The 24,886-nt window shown below is 33.3% G+C and overlaps 1 protein-coding gene and 1 non-coding gene across 2 annotated transcripts in view; both read right to left on the bottom strand.

Annotated features, from left to right (window-relative positions):
• Positions 1–24,385, bottom strand: part of kmr (pleckstrin homology domain-containing family A member kramer) — a 147,478-nt gene extending 123,093 nt beyond the window's left edge. Inside the window, exons 1-2 of the mRNA XM_088227946.1 lie at positions 24,208–24,385; positions 8,141–8,306 (exon numbers count right to left, since the gene is read on the bottom strand). Of these exons, the coding sequence (XP_088084072.1) occupies positions 8,141–8,190 (50 nt within the window). The 5' untranslated portion in view covers positions 8,191–8,306; positions 24,208–24,385. The remainder of the gene's footprint in view (positions 1–8,140; positions 8,307–24,207) is intronic.
• Positions 6,845–7,062, bottom strand: LOC148280744 (small nucleolar RNA U3). The gene has a single exon (XR_015822540.1). It is a non-coding gene; the product is annotated as a small nucleolar RNA U3 (small nucleolar RNA).
• Positions 24,386–24,886: the final 501 nt, after the last annotated feature.

Genomic DNA, 24,886 nt, shown 5'->3' with positions numbered 1-24,886 from the left:
CCATCATGTCTGAACGTACACTAAAATAAGGTTAGTAAAATTTAGTGATATGCTGCAGGATGTGTGGGGGTGGGGGACATGGTGGTGTTTCATCCCTTTTAATCTGTATGTAATTTATGTATTTTTTCGTAAATACTATGTATACTACCGTGATGGTTAAGAAGAAAGTATATTTTAGTATTTACATGTTGGTGTAGTGAGTGTCCTGACGAAAAGGCGGGTACGTCTCGAAGCCGGTAGACGTTAAAAATCGGTAAATGGTTTTACATTTACTAACGTTAAGTAAAATGTTTGACAACAAAGTTAATGCTTCGAACATAAATAATATAATAATTTTAGTTCATGAAATTTATTTTATTTACTAATATGCGTATTGAAATTTAAGAAATAACGCTATTTTATTGGTTGGTTAAAAAAAACTCCTTTCTAACCAATATTTCATGTTGACATTGTCAGAAATCGAACCCAAAACCTTAAGCCTCAAGTAAAATCACTTTTAAATCAATATTTCCGGTCCACCATGTCAGGAATCAAACCTAGAACCGAATAATAATAATATTTTACTGATTTATATAGCGCCATTTTTGTGAAAAATCACCCCAAGGGCGCTTTACAGTTGTATACTTAAGCTTACATTCTAACTAAGCTAAAGTGACATATTATAATTTCAGATGTAAATTTGAGGGAATGATAATCTAAAGAAGTGAGATTTTAGTTGGGATCTGAACTGACTGGGACTGTCGATGATTCGTAAGTTTGAAGGCAATCGGTTCCAGGCAGAGGGGCCGGCAACGGGAAAAGCACGATCTCCGAATCTAGTGTTTGGGGAGCGCCGGATTTCGACAAGTTTTCCTCTGACTGAATCGAATGCTGATTTTCTTTGACGTGTATTTTCCCTCATAACAACCATTGCACTAAGAGACCGAACGATGCCTGTTTTCGGGATTCTTACTTTAGAGCCATTTCTGAAAACGCTTTTCCAGGTGTCTGGTTCTATTTTACATACATAACTGTATTCTTCTTTTGCCTGGATGTTATTTTCATATGGGTATGCTCAATGTATATGCGGGGCGAGAGAATAAGTCCGTTGATGTTCCATTCTGCAGCCAGATAGCAAATACGTTGATACTTCTTGTTACAAACCGCCAAACCGGTCCGGTACCAACTACCAACATCCAGTATGTGCTGGAGTATTGGTGTACGGTGTACCGTGTACCCAGTACCCAGTACCCAGACGGCAGTACCCAGCACCTACCCGGCTGCCAGATACTCGGATTGGAGAAAACTACATTACCATAACTATTCTGGCGGCCGAGCTGTTATACAGCCATAAAATTACGTGTACTTACATGTTACAACTTACATACCGCGCTCCTAGTAATTTAAGCTGCTTTTCACTACTTTATACGCGGGCGGATGACGAACTTCGGCCCTACGGGAAATGGGATGCAATAAATGTTTTCTTGCGCGCAGTAAAAATTGGAGCATTAAATTGTACGGCAAGGTTTCCTAAAAATGTACGAAAAAAATAATAAAAAAACATTTTGATAGAAACGAACTACTTTAAACGACGTCACTGGTTCATATGAATTTTTATTTTTATTTAATTAATGATATTTTTATTTTTTTTAGGATTATTACAGCTTTTACACAAAAAATAAATAGAAATATATTAACAATACTAAAGCCAAAAAAAATCCACCGGAAATTTAATAATACATGATATATAAGAAAATAGTTTACGAAATTGTATGCGTGTGACGTTTGTGTTCAAGGGTGTGTGTGTGTGGGTGCGTAAGTATATATGAAAATTAATTTAAACTTGTATTTATATTGAAAAGGGTACACGTAAGAGCTTGATAAGAAGTTTGATTATTACAAAAAAAATTGTTTATACCTACTTTCGAAACCTTTTTGAAAATATTTTAGGCAAGAAATGTTATAATTGTATTTTTTAAAAGTATAGTGAATTTCAAAACCTTATTCTGAAGAAAAAAGCATTTTATTTCAAAATTTAATTGATACATACAGAATAAATAATGTGCAACGAGTCCCATATAATACGGTAGGTAACCGCAAAATGCAGTGAATACGATGATAAGAGAGTTATGGAAGATTTCCGGTTTGCTTGCCGTGAATGGACCAATGGACAGAGCTGGTCAAAAATAAGCGGAAGAACCTCTGACGTCACGCCGAGTTATTTCAGAAATATAAAACTTGAAAAAATCGTAGATAATACGAAATACAACAATTGAAAAAAAAATTGACTTAGTGTAATTAGTCTACTAACAAATAAAAAAATTAATTAAAAACCACTGAACTTCCTCATTCGTCGGGATCGTAGAACAATGGCGGATGTACGAAAAATGCGACTTTGACTTTTATATTTGATGTTGAAAAGTCTCTCAACTTTTGTAAAAGAAAAGATAGAGGGCGGGCGGGGTATGGGACGAAAAATAGCATCATGGCTCAGAAATGTCAGACAGTGGTTCGGTGCGCCGGATGTAGCAGCGCTGATGACAGGCCCAGGATCGTGATGAATTCAGAATGATTCGCGCCAACCTCCGGTAGGAGCGGTAAAATAAGAAGTTGAAAAAGTTATATTAAGGGTTTTTTTCAGGTTTGAAAAAAAAATCTATATAACTAACCCATGTATCAAATGGTATTCTTTTGTACTTATCAAATTGTGACATAGTGTGAAAAAATATTTAAACCGCTCTCACGTAAGGTTGAAAAAAATCACATACGTCGTCGTTCTACGGTCCCGACGAATTATGTGTGTGAAGTAGGAACAGAACCCTGGACTAGTGTTTTTAATTCGATTGCTACTATAATGCAAAAATCCTTAAAATTGAAATCGAATAGAGATTAGTTCGCCTCGTTGAGTAGTGGTTAGCGCGTTCGGCAACCATGCTTGAGGACATTTTGGACACGAATGTTGTTTATTTACGGTGGTTATACACGGTTTTTCAGGGCCAGACCGCGAAACTTCAGAGGAACATTACTCGTGGTAAACTTTAAAAAAAAATCTAATAATTTTTTTCCAAAAGTCATCGAATATAAAAAAAAAATCAGATCTCATAATGTAGTAAATCCTTAATTTTTCAGACAAGCAGTCCCTCCACAAGCCCCCACCCCTTTCCTACCCAGCCGCTTTACTTGTCCGCGTCTGGTGTGTATCGCTTCGTTAGTCAAGTACGTTCTTATCTCATTTTTTTTTAGTTAAGGAGGAGTAAGGGTTTGCGGAAGGGATGCTAATCCGAGAAATTAAGGTTTACTCCATTTTGAGACTATATATATTTATATATATTTTTTTTATTGACTTTTTTGTAAAATTTTATTGGACTTTTTTTAAAGTTTCCGTGACTGAAGTTTCACGATCTGACCCTGAAAAACCGTGTATAATGCAGTGAAAGTAGTAGAGTTAAATTCATTTGAAATTGCAATATATGAAATTGAAAAATTGCACATTTTTAAAGAGTAACTCGTTTATTGTCGTTTTTGTATGAGCGAAACATTATTCCTAGACTGGTACCGAAACGTAAGACTGGTCACCTTTCCTTTCATGTAACAAAAAAATATACAAACGGTGCAATTGATATTTCCCTAACCTTATAACATATAGCTAATTACCTATATACTAAAGATACAAGTCTCGAAGATGTCGTGAAAACGTAGAAACAGGTCACTGGTTATTCCAGATTTGTTGATTTAAGTATTTCTCGTCTTTTATTGTTTGTATTATTGTTTTTTTTTTTAATCCTTTGCTAATATTATCAGCCGGTTATTGTTATCAAAAATTACAGGTCACAGAGATCACAATAAGCGAATTCAAATTATAAAAATTATTACAACAATGAAACTTTAAAAACAAATGATATGTATGTATATTTATGTCCATAATTTATGTTTTAGCGACCCTGGATCTGTCAAATCAATCAAATTAACGCGTAACTGTAATTTGAGCAGACATTTTGAAATCTGCTTTGTAGACGTGGAAGCAAACGAAGCGAAGTAGACAAACACGTTCTTGCCTTCCTTCTTTTTAATTCCCAGAAGGTATTTCTCAGCCGACATTTTTGTACGTGCGCCCTGCTTCTTTAATGGTTTTATCTGATGTACCGTTAATTGGATTTCTACGTCTTTTTCTATTATTTCTTTTTGACAGCCGAGAACGGAATACTAAAGACGGAGTGCTTGGCCAGTGAACCTTCAAATCTGCGGCGTGAGTGTGTAAATTAGTTTTTTGTTTGTTGATTGTTGTGGCACGCTTCTGCATTGCATTGTATTTGGCATATTATTATCATATAGTTTCGCGTGACGATCAGTACTCCAATTGCAGCGTGTCCGAATCATTTTTGTTACATTGAATCTAAGTACGCTTTAGGTGCCAGTCTAGAAATAATGGAATATTGCAGTGTAGACCCACCTTAAAAACAAAATAACCAACATTTTTTAAAAATTATGTCCAAATGTTTGCAAACGGGCTGGATTTCCTCGCCGGGAGTTATTCAGATCTAAATTTGTTGCACCAAAGAGGGAAAACATATTTGAAAGAGGAATATGGAAGTCTAGGCATTTACAAGGCTTATGACCCACGGAATTGCGCAAGAAGAGATCGCTCTGTTAGCTTGTATTTAGTATGTAAATACGCGTTAAAACTGCGTTTTCGACGCGCGCTTCTGCGTTTAGAATACCACCCCGGAGGTGATATTTTGGATCATCTCTACCCCCTAGAGACTGATTAATTTTTCTTCATATAATAAAGAAAACTTGTATAAACAATCATACCTCGAATTCATTCATTAGACGTACCTGTAGAAATTATAATGGACTCAGTATTGATTTAGACATTTTTAACTGCACGTTGCATTTATACAGAAAATTTCTTCATGGGGTCGATTATTTGGGATAGTTGCTGAATGTACATCTTGAGTGGTTTGTGCTATGTGTATGTGCCGCGTGTAATGTATATGTTTGTGTATGTTTTATATGTGCGTTCATGTGTGTGAGCGTAAATGGCTCGGAGTGTGCATTCGGTATTTTTATTTATTCCAATTTATTACCAACGATAACCTCCATGGAAAACTCAAATGTTAACAATTATTATTTTCTCGCTTGAATTTCTTATTTATGAAATTTTTTGTCACATTTAATGTTTAAATCTTTTGCATAATTTATGAAAACTTAATTAGTCTTTTTATGTTAAAAAATTGTTGTTTTTAATACTTATTATGTTATCTGAATAAAACACATAATTAGGTTGAATAGACCAAATCCGACCGTATTCGTTTTTTTCCGTTTGATACACCATTTGACGTTTAATCATGGATGTAGCCATTATATGAAGTAAATACAAATCTTCTTTAGGGGATAGTACTAGGGTCGCCAACTCAATCTACCGAAAATCCGGTAGGTAAAATTAAAAACAACTAAAATGAAATATTAGTTAGTACGAGTAGATTGGGATTAATGGATAAATGCAACATCTTTTTAAGCCTTTCCCACATTCATTTTCACCAGAAAGGGCGGATAGAAAATACGGTTTTGTGTGTGAAATAGAATCAAAACCCTGGACAAGTGTTTTCGGCTAAGTGGCTGCTCTCAGATCATTATTATTGTTAGTGGCAATAAATCCTTCATTGTTTTATAATTGTATTTATCACATTGTATATTATTGTTAATAAAGATTTATTATTATCCTTAATAAGGACATCGGTTGGAGATAAGTCCGACTCGTTCTGTTGTAGTTGGTGGGTTCACCCATCATTCTCGAGGTCGTGGGTTCGATTCCCAGCAGGGTGGACTGTTTAAACTGCAACGTTTCATTGTCCCAGGACTGGCACCCGAAACGTAAGACTAATCACCTTATCTGACTTAAATTATTGAAATACGCTGAATTTTCACGCTCAGTTTACAAATGTAGTGCCCCTATGCACCAAGGGGTGCGCGACAGGGAATAAAGATGATGACATTCATGGTCATACAGGAATAGATTCCGGGTGACATTATCTGCATGTCGGGAGATTAAAAATCAATCGAATAGATCCCGGAATTCCGGGAGGGTTGGCAACCCTAGGTAGGACACAGCGTGTAAAAGTGGCCACTTAAACCAACTAATGACCAGTCGTAAGCTCTGTAAATGCCCATACTTCCATATTCTCCAGCCTCGTTGTAGATTAGATGAAAAAGAAAATGAAGGATTTTTTAAAAACATGACACCCCAATTGAACGTAGTTATGCAGAAAGCAGCCAGTCCACAATTTTGAAAAAATGAAATATTTATGTTATCGGGTGCAGTAAGGTCAATTCTATGCTCTGCTAAAAATAGCCAGACCTCTTTCATACAAAAAACTGTACTAATCATCTTCTGAAAATGATGTCGATCACAAAAACGGCATTTCTCAATTTTAAGAAAACACCCACAGCACTAGACAAATCTTATATTTTAAAAATCATTAAAACTGCTCAAATACATAATTAGACTCTTGTTTGCATTTTAAAAAAAAACTTACTTATTCATTGTTTATCATTTGTAAGTTAAAAACATTCCAACTGTTGTGTACTTGTGTAGATTTGATAATTCACCCTTTTCACGAAATTGCTATTATCTTAGTTTCACTTTTCTATGGCTGGCTGCTTTCTGCATAACTACGTTCAATTAAAGTTGTCTGAAAATCCAATTTGCCTGTATTTAAAAATAAAACGTTCCAAATCAACTAGAAAATGCAATATTAAGATTTTAACCATTTGTCATATTAACCAATTCATCCACCAAGAAAGTCAATATCAAATTATCGACAATAGAAGTTGCTGAATGAATTTAAAGATTAAATTTTTAAAGGCCGCTCAGAAAGCGACGGCCCCCCTAACCGCCCGATACAAAATCGGTCGGCGAACGATCATCGATGGCCAAGCTTCAGCTCATATGAGCCGAAGCAAGGCCTGCCTCACGCTCAGGGAGCCGCGCCACTTCTCCTCATCGCGGTTTGTCACTCTGGTGAAGAGTTAATATGACGAGGGAGGAAGTACTACAGAAATGATCCTGTGAAGTACAGTCCTACCGTTGAAGCAGTTTTCCAGCTATATATTGGCAGCGTCGCCGCTTTCGCGAGCGCAACGCGAACGATTTTAGCGCCACCTCTTGATGAGATTTAGAACTAAAATTTTAAATGAGATAAATAATTACGTCATTTAGATTTTCTCTCATATTATTGTTTTAAAAATATATTAGAATAATAATGATATTAAATCGTAAATTAATTAATATAAAAATTGAATACATATAACGCATGTAAATTACCCGTGTTTTTAAAAACAATTTACCTTAAAATAATTTTCAGAGAAAAATCGTTTTAATTCTTGCCTCATGTCTTGCCTATATTTTTTTAGTAATCTACTAACATAATTGATTGAAAATCTTTTCCAATTTTTGTCACTTATAAAGTGTATCTCTCATTGCACCCCAGTGTGATAGTTCGGCCATATTTTCCAAACGTGCACGTGGGGCACGAGCCCAGGGCCCCCGACCTGGTAGGGGCCTCAACATTCTTAATGGGCCCCATTCTAAAATCCCCAACCTCTGGGTGTCCAAGGGCATGGTCTAAGACAGCTATGAATTTTTTTTTTTTAATTACCAAGCGACATGTTGTAGCCATTTTACGGAAAAGCCAATGAAAGCTTTTTTTTAATTTATGAAGAATCTCGGTTTTTTAATTTTTTTAAACCACTGAATTTAATTTATTCCAACTTATTTCAGGTATATATTTAATTCATTTATACTCATTAACGGTACATGGTATCTTTTTACATTTACTAATAACAACAGTGTTTATAGACTACTCCTAAAAATAAACAATAATTAAATATAATAAGCCATGTAAATGCCTTGACTTACATATTCCCTTCTCTAAAATGGGCAGTTCGGTTGCGTGTCGAATGACAGCTGACAGCCAAACGCGTGATTTTGACAGTAAAAAAATTAAAACTGTCACAAAACGAGAACGTCATTCAGTATTGTAAAAAAAATGGGATTGATTCGATAAATAGTGATATGTCCCAAACAGGAACGTTATAAATTCTCCACAAATAAAAGTAATTATAAATTTCTCTAAAAATAAATTAAAAGTTTAGTACTCACCAGTCCCACAGCTGCCACAGACAGTTGAACATGATGCAGCTTCGATCCATTTCACTCGGGAAAAACACAATCACTTGATGTACATTTTAGTTCTTTCATTTTTCAGTCCTTCTATGAAACAGTTCGCGCGATGCCATTACGCACAACGCACAATGGATCCTAGGAACTGTAATTTCACATTACAAAAGCATTTAGACATTTCAGGACAATGCAACAAAATTCGAAGTGCAGTTTCATCGGCAAAAATGTCATTCAGATTGCGCAATAATTATGAAATACATTTAAACGCTATGTCATTATTGTATATCTAAGCGATGGCTAGTAAATACCAATGTTGATTTGTAATATAAAGTGTTAGTTAATTCAAAAAATGCATGTTTCTTGCAAGGGGGTTTCAAATTCGATTCTCAGCGAAATTGCAATAATTAAATGTGATTTTTGACAAGCCCGTGTGTTTTGTGTTGTATTTTACCACTGAAATTATGCTTCTGACCAGTTGTGATGCCTTGAAAAATATTTCATAGGATGTTTTTTTCTCTACAATAATTTTCTTGTTAAAACGAGTCCCTGGGCCCCGATTACAATGGGAAGTTTGCAGAGTTATCTTTGACTGTCTATAAAGAAAAACCGATATTTGTGTACGAAAATGAGTATATTTGCATGAAAATTTTAAGTATCTTCATCGGTAACCTATAATTGAACGTGTTCAGATGAAAAAAATGTATGCATATTCTGCTCTTCACACAGAAAACTTAATTTTACTTTGCAGATAAATTGAAGAAAAATGTTAACTGCCCATCGTAATCGGGACCCTAGATTGGCATTTGAAGTGAAAGTCTTAACATCTTGCCTTCGTGAAGACTTCTAACAATGTTTGTAAGTGAAAAATAATATCTTATGATAAATTCAATGTATTTGTGACTTTGTAAGGAATGATGAAATAAGAGAACAAGCGCAGCAAACTCCACTGACAGCCTGTGCTATCGCCGGCTGGCTTGACCAAATAGGTACCTATTGTGTATGCCTCCTACGGTGCTATTCTGAACCGCTCTCACGGCCGTAGAAAACACTTTTATCTTGCGTATTTTGCAATCTACTTCGCTAGATAAAAGCTTTTTTTACGGCCGCGATGGCGTTTGGAATACCACCCCTGAGAGCGTTAACCACGCTTTTCTACTTTACAAGGCATCAGGTTTTCGATGTCCTGAATCGTCTGCTTCTGACTGTTCGTCGGCAGTTTATGTCAGGACTGCGGGACGCGAACACGACTTGGGAGGATGCACAGGAGCTGGCAAATGACAGAGATGCCGGGAGGCTCGTTGTGGACACCACATACTCCAACCAGGGAGGGGACATGGAATAATGATGAAGATGATAAATGTCAGCATTTGTTTATGTTTTGCAATGTCTTTATTTTGTATTTCTATTGTTATAAACTTTAATTTTATACTGCCCAAAATGAATTATGTAACACCTAACAATAAACTATGAAATTATTTGATTTTCAAATCAGTAGGCAAGCATGGGTAGGGTTCTCGGGTGGCATTCGTGGCTCGACCGGGCATATCACCTCCGCTTGGTGGCGACCGTCACTGGAGATTGGTGCGTTCGTTGTCTTATTTCAAAACTCCTTACGAAGTTAAACTACCGCACACCCAGTATTCTTCGGAGACAGAAATATATTTAAAAAAAATATATTTATTCATAAAGTTACATATTACAAAAAAATAATAACGTATCCCTAACTCCACGAGGTCAAGAGCCCTGTATTGAGTTGGGATACAACATAATGGAAAGTGGAAACGTGCATATTATTAAAGAATACTAAAAAACAAATGATTACAAAAACATAAATTTTAATAAACATCTGGACAGCACGCTTAATAGTATGTACAGTGGTGCCTCACACAACGAACTTAATTCGTTCCAGGAGCAAGTTCGTTATGCGAAAAGTTCGTTATGTGAAACGCGTTTTCCCATAACAATACATGTTAAAAAAAATAATTCGTTCTGTAGCATAAAATATGGTAAGATGACATAAAAAAAAGATAAATTTTTTGTTATTATTTTTATTTAGATACATCTGAAAACATAATGAAAAAAACACACATTTTTTAATTTTAAGAAATAATCGAATCTTGCTCATCTTCATCCATTTTCCGCTTTTTGGCCGATGGTGCAGTGAAAAACCTGTCCAAAGTCGTTTGTTTCTCTCTTTTCTTCAACATCTGCCGGAAATAACGGACAAGAGTATCGGAGTACAGGTCGTTGATCCTGTTTGCTTCAGCGGAATCCGGATAGTGGGCATTGGTAAACTCCTGAACTGCTTTCCATTTGACCATGATGTTCTTGATGTCAGCAGTTGGAATTGGTTGATTGTTTGATTGTTGCTCCTCGTTATCAGATGACGCTTCCCTTTGAGCATTGTCCTGTTGTTGGGCCAGAAGTGTTTGGAGCTCTTCAGTTGTCAGCTCTTCTTTGTGTTCCTCAATAAGCTCCTCTACATCCTCTTCAACGATTGCTGCGACACGTGCGTAAGTTAAGCGTACTGCTCAGTGACTAACGACTGCCTGCGCGGAAGGATGCAATAAATCGGCAGTGATCGTGTGAAGTGGGCGACTTCGTTGTGTGAAGCGAAGTTCGTTGTGTGAAGCGAAGTTCGTTGTATGAATCGTGAAATGAACGAAAAGGAAGTTCGTTGTGTGCAGCGTTCGCTGTGCGAGGCGTTCGTTATGCGAGGCACCACTGTATATAAATCTATGCAATGTCTCGTCGCAGTAGTCTCCTAAAATGGTCTTTTCCCTTGACAAAATCCAAACTTGTACACTTCTTCTAAAAATCGTTTTCGTTTTGGAGAACTTAATATGTACATCCATTACATTGAACACTCTTGGGGCCACAAAAGGTAAATTTATTTACACAGAATTGAATTAAATTATCAGTTCAGTGATATTTTAAAAATATTTTTGCCTTTACTTTTACATTTTTGACTCGTTTATAAAAACTACATGCCTAAAGAAAGGCATTTCGACTGGCGACCAAATAAACTAACCAAAACGCGTAACAATACATTCGGATCAATTTGTCTAACTGTACTGAAATGAATTTAAATAGGCGCGTATTGATGTCATTGTTCGAATGAATTCTTTATTATTATTGACATCGAGTTGGTAATAAAGCTTATGAATAAAAACGCATTGCATGTAGGTTCATAGTTATTTAAATAAATCAACTGCTCTTAAGATGTAAAAAGAGCAACGGGCAATTGAGTCTGAAAGTTTGCCTACCATGCAAGACAATGAGGAACTTCAGTCCTACGGGAAATAGGATACAAAAAAAAAAATCTTGCGCGCGGTAAACATTTGAGTATTCAATTGTACCATAAAATTTCTTAAAAATGTACGAAAATAATAATAATAAATATTTTAATAAAAACGCACTACTTTGAATGACGTCACTGATTTATATAAACCATCCAATGATATGAGAGCTTTGATGGATATCCGGTTTGGACACCGTAAACGAACCAATCGGAAGAACTGTCATAAAACAACCTCTGACGTCACACGCGGAGTTATTTCAGAAATACAAAACTTTAAAAAATCATAGCGCTGATAATACGATGTATAAAAAAAATTTAAAAATGGCTTAGTTTAATATTCCATTTATTTATTTATATTTATATTTCACAGTTTTAAAATGTAGAGTTTCTTTGTTTCAGGTCCCGACTAGCTAGGAAATTCCTGTGTTTAGGAAGGATCTTCTTTTATATGTGTGTTTTTTTTTATTTCATTAAATGATGCTTAATAAATTCAAAAAATAATAATAAAATTAGAAAAAATCAATATAAATATAAATTAGAAAACATGCAGGTAATAATAATAAAAATTGAATCATAAAAATAAACTAGAAAATATGCCATTAATATTAAATAAATGAGACATAATTATTATAAATTAGAAAACATACCGATAATAATAAAAAATGAAGCATAAATACACATTATAAAATATAACATTAGTAATTATAGGCAAAATTCATATTTATGGCGAACTTTTAATAATTTTAATGTAATTAATAAATCATTTAACATAGATTTATTTGAAAATAATCTTAAAAACGTGCGGCGTTTGCTTTCGAAATAACTCGTAGTATTTTTTTCTTTTCTTTTAAATTTACATTTAATTACTATTCATTTTTTGTTCGAGAATCTTTTTTAACTTACTGTGATGCTACTTGTGAAAACCTGTAATTGGCTTATTTGTTATTTGTTTTGTTATATAAATATGAGATAATTATAGCTGTTGGTTATCCAAATAAATAAAATAAATAAAATAAAATAATAAAGAAATTAAACAAAAATATTAATTGGAAAACATACCGATTATAATAAAAATTCAAGCATAAATATAAATTTGAAAATATATCGTTAATAATCAAAAATTGAAGAACAAAAATAAATTACAGAATATACCATTTATAATTAGAAAATTAAACATATGGAAATGAATAAACATAAAAAGTAAAAATAAAATATAGATAAAAACAATAAGGAGATATTTGGCAATTAAAAGCAACACAGTTTTTAGTCATTAAAATAATTACAGGATGTAAAAAGGTACATATTTTTGCCATTAACAAATAAAAAAATAAAAAAAGACACTGAACTTCCTCATTTATTTCACTAAAATATTTAATATTCGTCTGAATCCTAAAACGAATAATTTAGCCATCTTGTATCAAAAGACTCCAAAAAATACAAAACAGAGCGATGAGAATAATATTGATGTGATAGACTTATTCAAATTAAAAACATGATCAAACTTCCAGATATTACGACAGTTGATCGGAGAATTAAATTTAATATTGCTAATGAAATTGATAAAATTATGAAAGAAATAGTGCGGTGATATTTCTAAAATGAAATAAAAAAGAGCCAGTTCTTTCATAAATGTACAACAATAGGATCTAAATATATAAGACTGGAAAATAAATTAAAAGCAGTGTCCCAAAACTGCCTTATGTAAACGAAATAAAGTTTCTTTTTTGGGTGATACCGTGTGTGTTGGATTTGTTCCGACGTTTCGGCTACCATTGCAGGAGCCAGTTTAAGCTCAGTTTACCCTGAAGATGGCTCCTGCAGTGGTAGCCGAAACGTCGGAATAAATCCAACACACATAATATCACCCAAAAAAGAAACATGTTTATAACAGTGACCGTGAAAACCGTCGCACCTATGGAATAAAGTTGTTTGATAAAACGACGAAAAATGTAAGAAATCGTGGTTTCGGATGTGACAGGGTTTAAAGAACACCCTGTATATTTTTCATAAAATCTAAAATAACGTGTCCCTAACTCCATGAGGCCAAGAGCCCCGAGTTGAGTTTGGATACAACATAATGGAAAGTGGAAGAATACATATTCTTAAAGAATACAAAAATAACAATTATTACTAATTAATCAACAAAATCACTAATTTAGGTGGGCCAAAATACATTAATAATGATGATGAAAATTCTTAATTAACAGCTGCGTGTTTTTTGTCACCACTTAGCGACAAATAGTTGAAAAGTCTAATGTACGTTTTATTCAAAATGTGGCGGTTATTGTGGTCGCAGAGTGACAAAGCATTTTTTGAATCAGAAACGAATCACTTTTTGCCATTGTTGGAATGAACAGCGCATTAAATGGTTTCTATAAAAATCAGCTAAACAATATTTCTTCTGGTGTCAAAATGGCCGCATTTAAAGGACAATGACCTCTGGCCTAACAGCATCAGGTGGAGATTCTCCTAATGGCTAATTTGAATTTGAACAAAGACTCGAATGTGGCTATACATATTTATATTTTCTAGACTCTATTAGGTAGATAACTACACCACTGGCGTTACAACGAATGGACTTTTTAATAAAATACGACTATTGACTAAAATATACTGACTGAATAAAATAAAACAATTGACAGGTAAAAAAAACTTTACAGATATGTATAAATGCACAAGTATGATAGGTAAAGATATACCTAGTTAACTTTTAAAATAAGCAACACTATGACTTAGGACAGTGGTCCCTTTTAAGGCCGCGAAATAGGCAAAAACGGTATACTATGGGTGTATACTAGCATGTAGTAAAGTATTAAACTATTTTTTAAATACGTAATATGAATAAACTATTTTTTCTATATGTATTAAGTGAACACGGAAAATCACACCTGAAAAAGGCGGATGACGCAAAAAAATGTCTTGGCTGTAGGCACAATAAATTAAAAGTCTTACAAGCATATTGACTTCAAAATGTTACTGACAGCATGTCAAGCTTACAAGGATTGAATGATCCAAAGTCTACAGATCCAATTATCAACCAAATTGAAGAGCTTGCTGGAAAAAATACCGAAGTAAAAAACGATACTGCAATGACATGGATTAAAACATGGATTTTAATATGGAAAATGAGCGAGGCGATGAATTAGCGAAAAAAGCTTCCAAAATGAGAACTCTCCCTACCTATGACCATATTCCCATGTCATACATTTAATAAAAAGTGCAAGAAAAATAAATAATACTTTGAACAAAAGATATTTATCAAGTGATACAGGCAAAATAACGAAATTGTTTTCCAAAACTTTAAAGGATGCCGAGATATTGGATACTTTTGGGCGGACTTACGGGCGGACTTACGGGCGGACTTACGAGACACAATTGCTTTCAGGTCATAGTGCTTTCCGAAAATGTCTTCATAGGTTCGGAAAAGAGATAATGATTCTGGTGGTCTGGTGGTCTGACTGGTCTTGCGATGGACTCATTTCTCAGGACGTCCTCCATATACTACGCGATTGTCCTATGTCTGACGCCGAGAGGTTAAACGGCAAACAAATGTGCGCACAATACGATCAAATTTTTGAAAACCCAGAGGAAGTAATTATAAATAAAGCCACTGCGGAAAGATGCATTGACTTTCTGAAGACATAAGTTATAAAAATAAAAAAAATAATGAAGGAACGGACCCAGACCCGCGAAAAATAAATATTGTACAATATAATAAAATACTACAATATAATATAAATATTGTACAATATAATATAATATAATACAATATAATATATATATTATACTAGCTGACCCGACAGACGTTGTCCTCCCCGAACGTCGGCTTGCCTTGGAAAAAGACTTTTCATTGATAATTAGGTACCTAGATATTTGTTTGTGATTAAATTACAAAACTAAAAATTGTCAATTAGTAAAACAATATTGAATTTAAGTAGGTACTTGTTTATGGTTGAATTCCAAAACATAAAATAAATATTTTTCAAATACGGCATTCTTTTTGCAAACGTCAAGCTCCGGTCGTCTCACCAACAAAGGGGTGTACTTATGCAGGAATACGATTTTTTTAAATGTTTTGAATTTAATATTATTTTAGTATTACCAAAAATCCAATAAAAATAATTAAATGGGTAGAAATTATAAGGAATTTAAGGAAAGAATCTGATTGAGATCCACCAAAAACAAATGTTATCTGTTAACATTTAAAAACAAACTTTTTTTATACACAAACAAAAACAACATCTTTCCTTTTTTTTGCAAATGCATTCTCCTTGAATGCAACCCTGGTTAAATTAATATTAAATACTAGTCTTTAAATCTTTGGCTATATTTCACCTTGTGTATGTTCATATAGGTATCCTACACTAATTGAAAATTTAAAACATTTATCTTGGTCTTCCAGTTTTATAATATTTACAAAAACTTAATTGATACTTATTCACATACATACACACTCTCAACCACCTTTTCACACCCTAATGTACTCACACACGCGAATCCTCTCTCTCATTCAATACTTATTTTATGTATATTTGTGGATATCTGTTATTGGTGTAATTTTATGTTTTTTTCGTTGTACTATTTTTATTTTATGTATTACTGTTAATATCCGAAATAAAATAGAATAAAATTACTAATTATAATTTATTTTGCCGTGCGCAATTTTCATGTAAATATGTGTGGAGGGGACCGAGTGAATAATTATTTACTGTCGAACGCAATCTGATTGTTAAAAAAAAGTGAGATAAACATTGTAAACGGCTGACGCGTCACTTGAGGTATTGTTGACACAAATGCCTAAGAAAAACGTGTTTTTGTGTATCTTATAAATACCTAAACACGCGTACTCGCTGTTCTACTTTCTCTGCTTAACGTGTAAAATGTCCTGGTGATTAAGTTAGTAATCTCAAAACCGGTCAACATATAACTATAGCCCTTAAAATGTAACATGATTAGAATGACAGTTGTCAGAAAAAGTGACGACATAACTTTGTAGTAACGCCAAAGGAGTTATTTATATTGACACACGAAAAATCATTTGTATCTGGCGTGTTAATTTATTTTTTAATACAATGCTTGAAACATAAATCAACATAAAAATATAAAATCAGCTTTAAAACTAAAAGAAAACTAAAATAAACCTTATTACTAACGACGTTCTAACAAGGTTACATCATTTTGCAAAAATGTTAGAGATGGGACAAATTGATCAATGTAAATTGATCGAATAAAAAAAATATTCATTTGATGTTGTTCACGAAAAAGTGTAAATTTCTAATTTTTTGGTGAATAATTGTGTTAAACACACTATAATAGGCTTGTTTTTGCGTTTTTTATATCAATTTTCGGAAAAAGAGTTTCATGATTGCATGAAATAACCAATAAAATAAATTTGATCAGTGATCAGTAATTTCCCATCACTAATGAAATTAGTTTGACAGCTGTCATTCTAATTAAGCTATATTTTAAGGACTTTAAACATTAAAGTAGTTTAAACAAATTAGCGTAAAATGTTATACAACAAAGTGAAAAATCTTTTTGATATCAAAGGCATTTTTATTATTTATTCACATAACTAATATGTGTGAACTTATATACGCCACTGAAAGAACATTTAAAAAGGTAATAATGATTCGCTGTAAGTAAAATTCGTTCTGCACTCTCAAAAATCCCCATGTAGGTACTAGATACTAGGTACTCGTGGTCGATGATATTTAAAAAAAAAAAAAAAAAATTAGTATATTTTGAATCAATCAATGATTACCATCATAGTCGGCCTTGCGGTGTAGTGGTCAGCGCGTTTCCGTGCCATGCAAGAGGTCTCGGGTTCGATTGCCGACATGGTTGACATAAAATATTTATTTTTAAAGGTGGTTTTTAAGGTGTTTTTACACTAGACTATTTCATAGTCCCTGAACTGGTACTTGAAGCGACAGACCGATCATCTTACCTTTATGATAAATATACAATTTATTTTATTTATTTATTTATTCATTCAAAATTACAAAATTAAATATTTATGAACTTATTAAGGCTTTTTAGGCTATGCCCGTGTCAAGCCACAATAAATAACAATAAAAATACATAGTAAAATTAATTAGATCAAATTATAATGACATAGAATCACAATCTAGAAAAAAAGGTAAATATAATAAATAATCAAATTCCAAAGAATACAATGCAAAAAAGATAATCAGAAATAATTTTTAAAATATAAATTATACAAATTAAGAATCACACATAATCAAATATACAAAATAGTGGTATCATTAAAATCAACAAAATAATAGTAAAATATAGTAGTATTAAAAAAAAATAACACAAAATAAGAGCATGATTTAAATCATCAGAAAAATAATATATATATATATATATAAGCATAATTGAAATGATAATTGAGTTATGTTTTCTAGAAATTCACTCAATTATAGTAAGAAATATAAGGAATAGGAGCAATAAATCATATGCCAAGATGCGATTGGTGTACCAATACAACGACCTATGCACCATTCGGTGCGGAAATGGAATGATGATTTTTTTCATTAAAAAAAAAATATATATTTATTGAAATCTACAGTCATATACAATAATACGGTTATAATATAATAGATACTTAAAAACTAGAGTAAAAATGATCTCCAACTTATAATTTTCAATATACGTAATGTGTCATAAATAAAGTTATATTATACAAGAAAAGAATTTGGAAAACCATAAATAAAATGTTTGTACATATTTACCATTGTAAATTTAAAATAAAATAAAATGATGATGGCGATTTAATATCTTTTTTTTATTTAACTCAGTGTGATTATTGATTGCATTTTTTTTCTAAATTTGTTGCAACAGAGAGGGAAAACATTTTGAGAAGGGATATGGAAGTTTAGACATTAACAGGGCTTATGACCTGTCATTGGCTGGTTTAAGTGGCCACTTTACACGCTTTGTAACATTCACCATTCCGCCTATGTTTAAGCATCCACATCTCCTCCACTCTTCCATCTGTTGACATTTGGAAAAAAAACAGGTGAAACCTTTAAGCCCTATAAGTGCCTAGATTACCATATTCCCTTCTTAAAATGTTTTCCCTCTCTGTTGCAACAAATTTAGATCTGAATATCTCCATAGGAAAGGATGTTCAGCATGTTTACAAACATTTGGACATACTCAAAACATTGTTGATTACATTTAAAAAAAAATTAACTTAGTTAATCGTGATTATTGATTACCTTTTTATATCAAGTTAAACAGAAACGAAAAACGTTTGAAGTTCTAAAATAATCATCCTATATATATATACATACATACATGTTATCATATATTTATGTGTGTATATGAGTACTTACATATATATATATTTGAGTTTTTTTTTATTTTGTTTTAATTTTTGGATCAAGGTACTTGAGCAAAAATAAAAATAATCTTATAAACTATAGCATGTACATTAATCATAATTGTGGGAAAAACCAATAGTTAAGGGCAAGGCTAAGTGTTTAATAGGTAATGGGGAATTTAGGTATTGATATTTGAATTTCTGAAAAAATTATAACAAAGTAAATATTTATTGACATACATGTATGTATTGTAAGATAATTAATGAAGCTTTATAGTTTAATATCTTTAGATAATTGTTGTGGAAAATATATCAATATACAGGTCATAAGCCCTGTAAATGCCTAGACTTCCATATTCCCTTCTCAAAAATGTTTTCCCTCTCTGTTGAAATAAATTTTAATATTATTATGTTATGGTAAAAGTTATCCTGATAATGTAATTAAGACACATTTGGTATATTTTTACCGACATATTGAAACCATTGTATAAATTCAATAATGTGTTGAAAGAAAAGTCAAATTAGAATAGAATCGAATAGAATTTTTTAAAAATACCGTCTTGCGGCCCAGGGGTGCTATTCTCAACCGCTCTCGCGGCGCGAGAAAACAGTTTTTCTCATGTATTTTGTAAATATACGAGATAATACGGCCGCGAGAGCGTTTGGAATACCACCCTAGGACTGTAAACCTGCAGTATAAGACAGTTTCATTATTTATTTTTTATTTATTTATAGAGTCTTTATTCAATAAAATATACACATTATTACAATATTAATACATTATAAAGAAAACAAAGTATTAAGATATATTTTATACCGATAAACTATTCAATAATAGTTTGTCATCGGGTGCTCAGACATTAGTTTTAATTAATTATCAAATAAGAAGAGTACAAATTATACACAATCATTCATGCATCAATCGACGACAAAAGGGAATTATGATGATTTATGTACCTATAGTTATTTAACAGTGTTTTGAGTAAGTCCAAATGTTTGTAGACAAGCTAGATTTCACTCACGTGTGAGTGAAATAATGAATGAATCACAATAATGTGAATAGGTATGCCAATTTAAAATGTATCTATGCTGTAAAGAACGATTGTGTATAATTTGTATACAGTCCTGACTTAACATAAATATATCCAGCAAGTCTTATGTAATTTTGTAAACAACAACAACAAACCATCACGACGTTTCCCCTTAAGGGTAGGCAGAGAGGATACGACGCCATATCACTTTGTCTTTGCATGCAATTCTCGCTTCTTTTACATTCATGCATCTTCTCATGCACGCGCGTTGATTATTCCGACTTTTGACATGTCCATCTTCAAACATTTGTTGGATTTGGTCATGGTATGATCCCAGTTATGTGTATGTGTTTATTTTACAATAGGTTCCGAGTAGCCACTAATGGTGTTTTAAATAGAATTGCACGTGTGATTTGATTACATAATAGAGCCTATACTGTTCACGGTATCGAACTCGAGGCCTTGATTGTATCGCGTCATGACAATGGGCAATGGACCGCGGAGCTTCATGCAAAAATGCCATAATGATCGTCATACAGAATCTTGTCAACTTATAACTAGGAAAGACTGGACACTATTATTTTTTTTATTGCGTTATTTTTATTTATTTAAACACTTTATATGCATATACAGTTTACATACATATGCATAAGGGCGGGCATATTGCCTTAAGGCAATTTTTTCCTACCTACCCAAACCGTTCAATTTGAGAAAATCAGTGGTATATGAACAGTGGTAACAATGTTTGAGTATGTCCAAATGCTTGCAGACTGGCTGGATTTTCTCCCTAGGGAGTTATTCATATTTGAATTTATTTCAACAGAGAGGGAAATCATTTTTGAGAAGGGAATATGGAAGTCTGGACATTTACAGGGCTTATGACCTGTCATTGGCTGGTTTAAGCTCTTTTACTTCACAAAAGTCAACAGATAGAAGAGTTGAGGAAATGTGGATGTTTAAACATAGGCAGAATGGTGAATGTTACACAGTGTGTAAAGTGGCCACTTAAACCAGCCAATGACAGGTCGTGAGACCTGTAAATGCCTAAACTTCCATATTCCCTTCTCAAAAATATTTTCCCTCTCTGTTGAAATAAATTTTAATATTGTACGTATATTATAATATTTTCATCATAAACATTTTAAATTTTAAAAAAATGTGTTACATTGTAATTTGTTCACCGCTGTGATTATTTTTGTTTTACAATTTTTGTAGAAGGATATTTGAACCGTTGATGAATAAATAAAAAAAAAAATATTGCCCACTCTTCATTACTACCTTAATCGACAGGCACCAAAACTAAAATATACGCCAAATTGTACTTGTGATAATGCTAAACTTGTTATTTTCGACCACCTGTAAACTTTATTAAGTGATTTTAAAGAACGATTTGCTGATTTAAAGGAAATAAAATTTCCAGCTCGGTTGACACAACCAATGCTGGTAGTATTTCAAATGAACAACTGTATGAAGAGGAACTTTCAAAAATGCAAAATTCGATTTCGATTACAAATTTATTGAATATAAAAGGAATAATGGCATGGATTTGCTTGCGAAAAAACTAACACAAAATATCATTATATTACTTTGCATGCCAGAAAATGATTATTACCCTTTCCCTCATCTTATTTGGTGGAATGTGGTTTTAGCGCCTTACGCGATTTACTCATTAAAAAACGAAATCGATTGGATATAACTAATAGAGGTATAAAGAGGACCTAAGACTGGAATTAACTAAGTTAGATCCGGACATCAAATTTCTTTGTAGCAAGCGTAACTGAATTAAATCATGAATTAGGCGTCGAGACATGTGTGTGTCTGTACTCAATTTAAATTGTCACTCGTGTTTCTTGTCCCTTTCCCCTTCTCTATGATTACCGAATGGAGCTTCTCGCTACTATCCGTGGCCCTGTTATAGGTCCTGTCGGATATACAGATCTGGTGGCTTCTAAATAGAATTTCAAGGCTTTTAAAAAGTTTTGTAATCATTTCGGCGAATTGATCATGTCCAATCAATTTAATCCCAGTCAGTGAAGAATTCACTTCCCTCTCTTCTCAATCCAATGAAGTACATATTATGTACTTCTGGATTACTTTCTTTCAGAACAAAGATGCTAAGGCTACCAGATTTCAGAGAGCTCCTTCGGGCAGCTTTTCTCGTTTGACAACGAGCAAATTTTCCGTGTATCTGGGCACCGCAAAGGAGACTTATGTCCTCAGATGCGGTGTGCGGTATGTGGTGGGTAAGCTGTCACTCGTGTTTCATCATTGTTTTCATTTTTATTTTATTCCACTTAATTACATTTTCAATTTGTGTTTTGTAATAATTTCACTTATAATATATGTATTACAATAGGTTTTATTTCCTTTCATTAGGGGTTCATATGTTTACAAACAAATTACAATATTAACAAATTACAACAGGGATGGAGAATACCTTAAATAAGGGAATATGGAAATCTAGGCATTTACAGGGCCTATGACTCGTCATTGGCTGGTTTAAGTGGCCACTTTACACACTGTGTAACATTCACCATTTTGCCTATGTTCGAACATCCATATTTCTTCAATTCTTCCATATGTTGATTTTGGTGAAGTTAAAGAGCTGAAACCTTTATTGTTGTGAAGAGATTTATCTGACTGAATTATTTCACATACTAGACAACGCCTGAAAACATTTTTTTAATTTTTAAACTTCTTCTTGGACCAGTTGGTTTCATTACAATATTTGAGTTTGTCCAAATGTTCATAGACAAAAGACTGGATTTCACCCCCTCGGGGGTCATTCAGATTAACAAATTACAACAGGGATGGAGAATACCTTTAATAAGGGGGTGAAATTCAGTCTTTTGTCTATGAACATTTGGACAAACTCAAATATTGTAATATTACAATATGATTTGAAAATTTACCTGCTGTTTAATTAAAAAAGATTCCGGTGGGGCATCTTACTTTTGAAAAGACTATGGCGGGGCATGGCATAAAGAAGGCTGGCACACACTGCTATAGACAGTGTTCATACTGTTGAATGCGGTGAAACTGGCCCTAATGGATGTATGTCAACTACTTGTTTTTAAACATTATGTGCCTAGGTGGGTAATATTTATTTATTCCAATTATGCAATTAAAGGTATTTGGGTTCATATAACTTATATCTGTAGATATTTTGCAATAACAATACCATACATGAAAATATAAACAGGTTTGATGAATATTTTGAAAGTGAAAGGGTATTTTGCTCTTCGATATCACCAACATGTAGGTAAGTATCTGGTCGTGTCATTATTTATAGCTAAGAGCAGGTACTCATTCATTTATGTATACGTATATACTTTTATTTAGGAACTACATAAAAGTAAACTGCAAAATCGCGTTGTGGTCTCGTGGCTAGTGTCTCGGACTCACGGCTCAAAGAACCGTGGTTCAAATCGTACTATACCCCAACTTGATTTCCATTTTCTAATATTTATAAGAGTTATTTACAACCCATATATATGTATTTTTATTATTGTAATTAAAATGCAGTTCCGCCAAGAAATGTCAGTAGAAAAACTCAATAAATGAAATAGTTTACAATAATGTTGAAGGAATTTAAAAAAATAATATTTTTGTTTTTACAAACGTTGTTGAAATAATTATGAAAATATTGCAAGAATGTTGAATGCATTCAACAGATATCTTTGACTTAATTTTAAAACTGAAATTCCATGAAAACCGGTTGAAGTAATAATATACGTCCTTATTTGATCGTCTTAAGACGAAAAGGTCACCCTTAGTGGAATTCATTCCCGATGAGTTCATCAGGTCCATTTACTTTCTTGAGATTAAGAAATTCTTCAATGCAATGTTGCTATTTGGTATGTGTGCAAAATATAATGTAGTTTGTAATTAATTTAATAGTGTAAGTATAAAAAAATATTGATTTTAAATATGTACGTAGTAACGTCTGAAAATTTGGAAGGAAAATCACTACACGCACTTGGCTACCTACGTAAAAAACATCGTAAATGTACGCGTGTAAATGTAAAAGCCACTCGATCAATATTTACAAAATGAGGAAGCGTAAAAATACGCAACAACCTTAAGGAAAGCGAGCAATAAACAAAAGTCACTCAAATGGCGCGACCAAATGTCACAAAAAACGTGACACATTTATAATGATAGTAAAAAAGAACGCTGCTATTTATCAAAGTGGTACATCAACACGTGCAAGAGGAAAATATTCAGGCAGTACGTCGCCTAGTAAAAGCAGGTTAAGTCATATGTTTTCACCCCCAGTCGATGCCCTGTCATTCGTAATCCCATTTAACCGATTATTTCACCGCGCAAAAACAACACTCAACACAAATATTAACAACCAACGTCTCATTTCGACACAGACCTTCGTTATTTAGGGATGAATTCGCGGAGCGAACGCGGCGATACAGATTTCAACGCCGATTGACATTTCGGCGGCAAAACATGCCCGGAAACAAACGAGCGTCAATAAAATGGCGTCGGCGAGCGGGAAAACGGGGGTACCAACGCGGCGATTTCTCCGGCAGTCGAGGAAAAACTGAGATGATTATAGGGATGTTGCTAACCGTTTGTTTTGGCTATCGATTGCTCTAGAAACGGCTGGCGGACCGCGCCGTGGATGCGTGCGATCTCTACTAAATACAAAATTGTATTATACTCCATACTCCCGGCTACATCGAATACAGCGCGTGGGTGAAACTTACGATAAGCGTGGGGGGACTATTGCACTCGTCGAGAAATGCGATTTATTTAGGGGAAGCAGTGTATGCGCTGTGAGCAATGCACTTTTCCACCCCTCCGATTAATATGAGACCAACGAACTTACGATGATACTTTTTTGGACTAAAACCAGAGGCAATTTTTTTTTAACGTCGGCATTAATTTGAACGGTTTTTTTTTATATGAATTTCAGTGCTGAATTTCAATTATTATTGGACATAATAATATCGTTTAATAAATATCAAAATAACGGATATATTGAACATGAACATTAATGAATCAAGTCCTCAATATTTAAATTTATTTCAGGATTTTTTGGTGTA

The sequence above is a fragment of the Micrasema longulum genome, unplaced genomic scaffold (assembly GCF_059751315.1).
Source record: "Micrasema longulum isolate JH-2025_06_02 unplaced genomic scaffold, ASM5975131v1 h1tg000548l, whole genome shotgun sequence".
Taxonomy (NCBI): domain Eukaryota; kingdom Metazoa; phylum Arthropoda; class Insecta; order Trichoptera; family Brachycentridae; genus Micrasema; species Micrasema longulum.
Note: the sequence above shows the minus strand (reverse complement) of the source record. Positions and strands in the feature narration are given on the sequence as shown.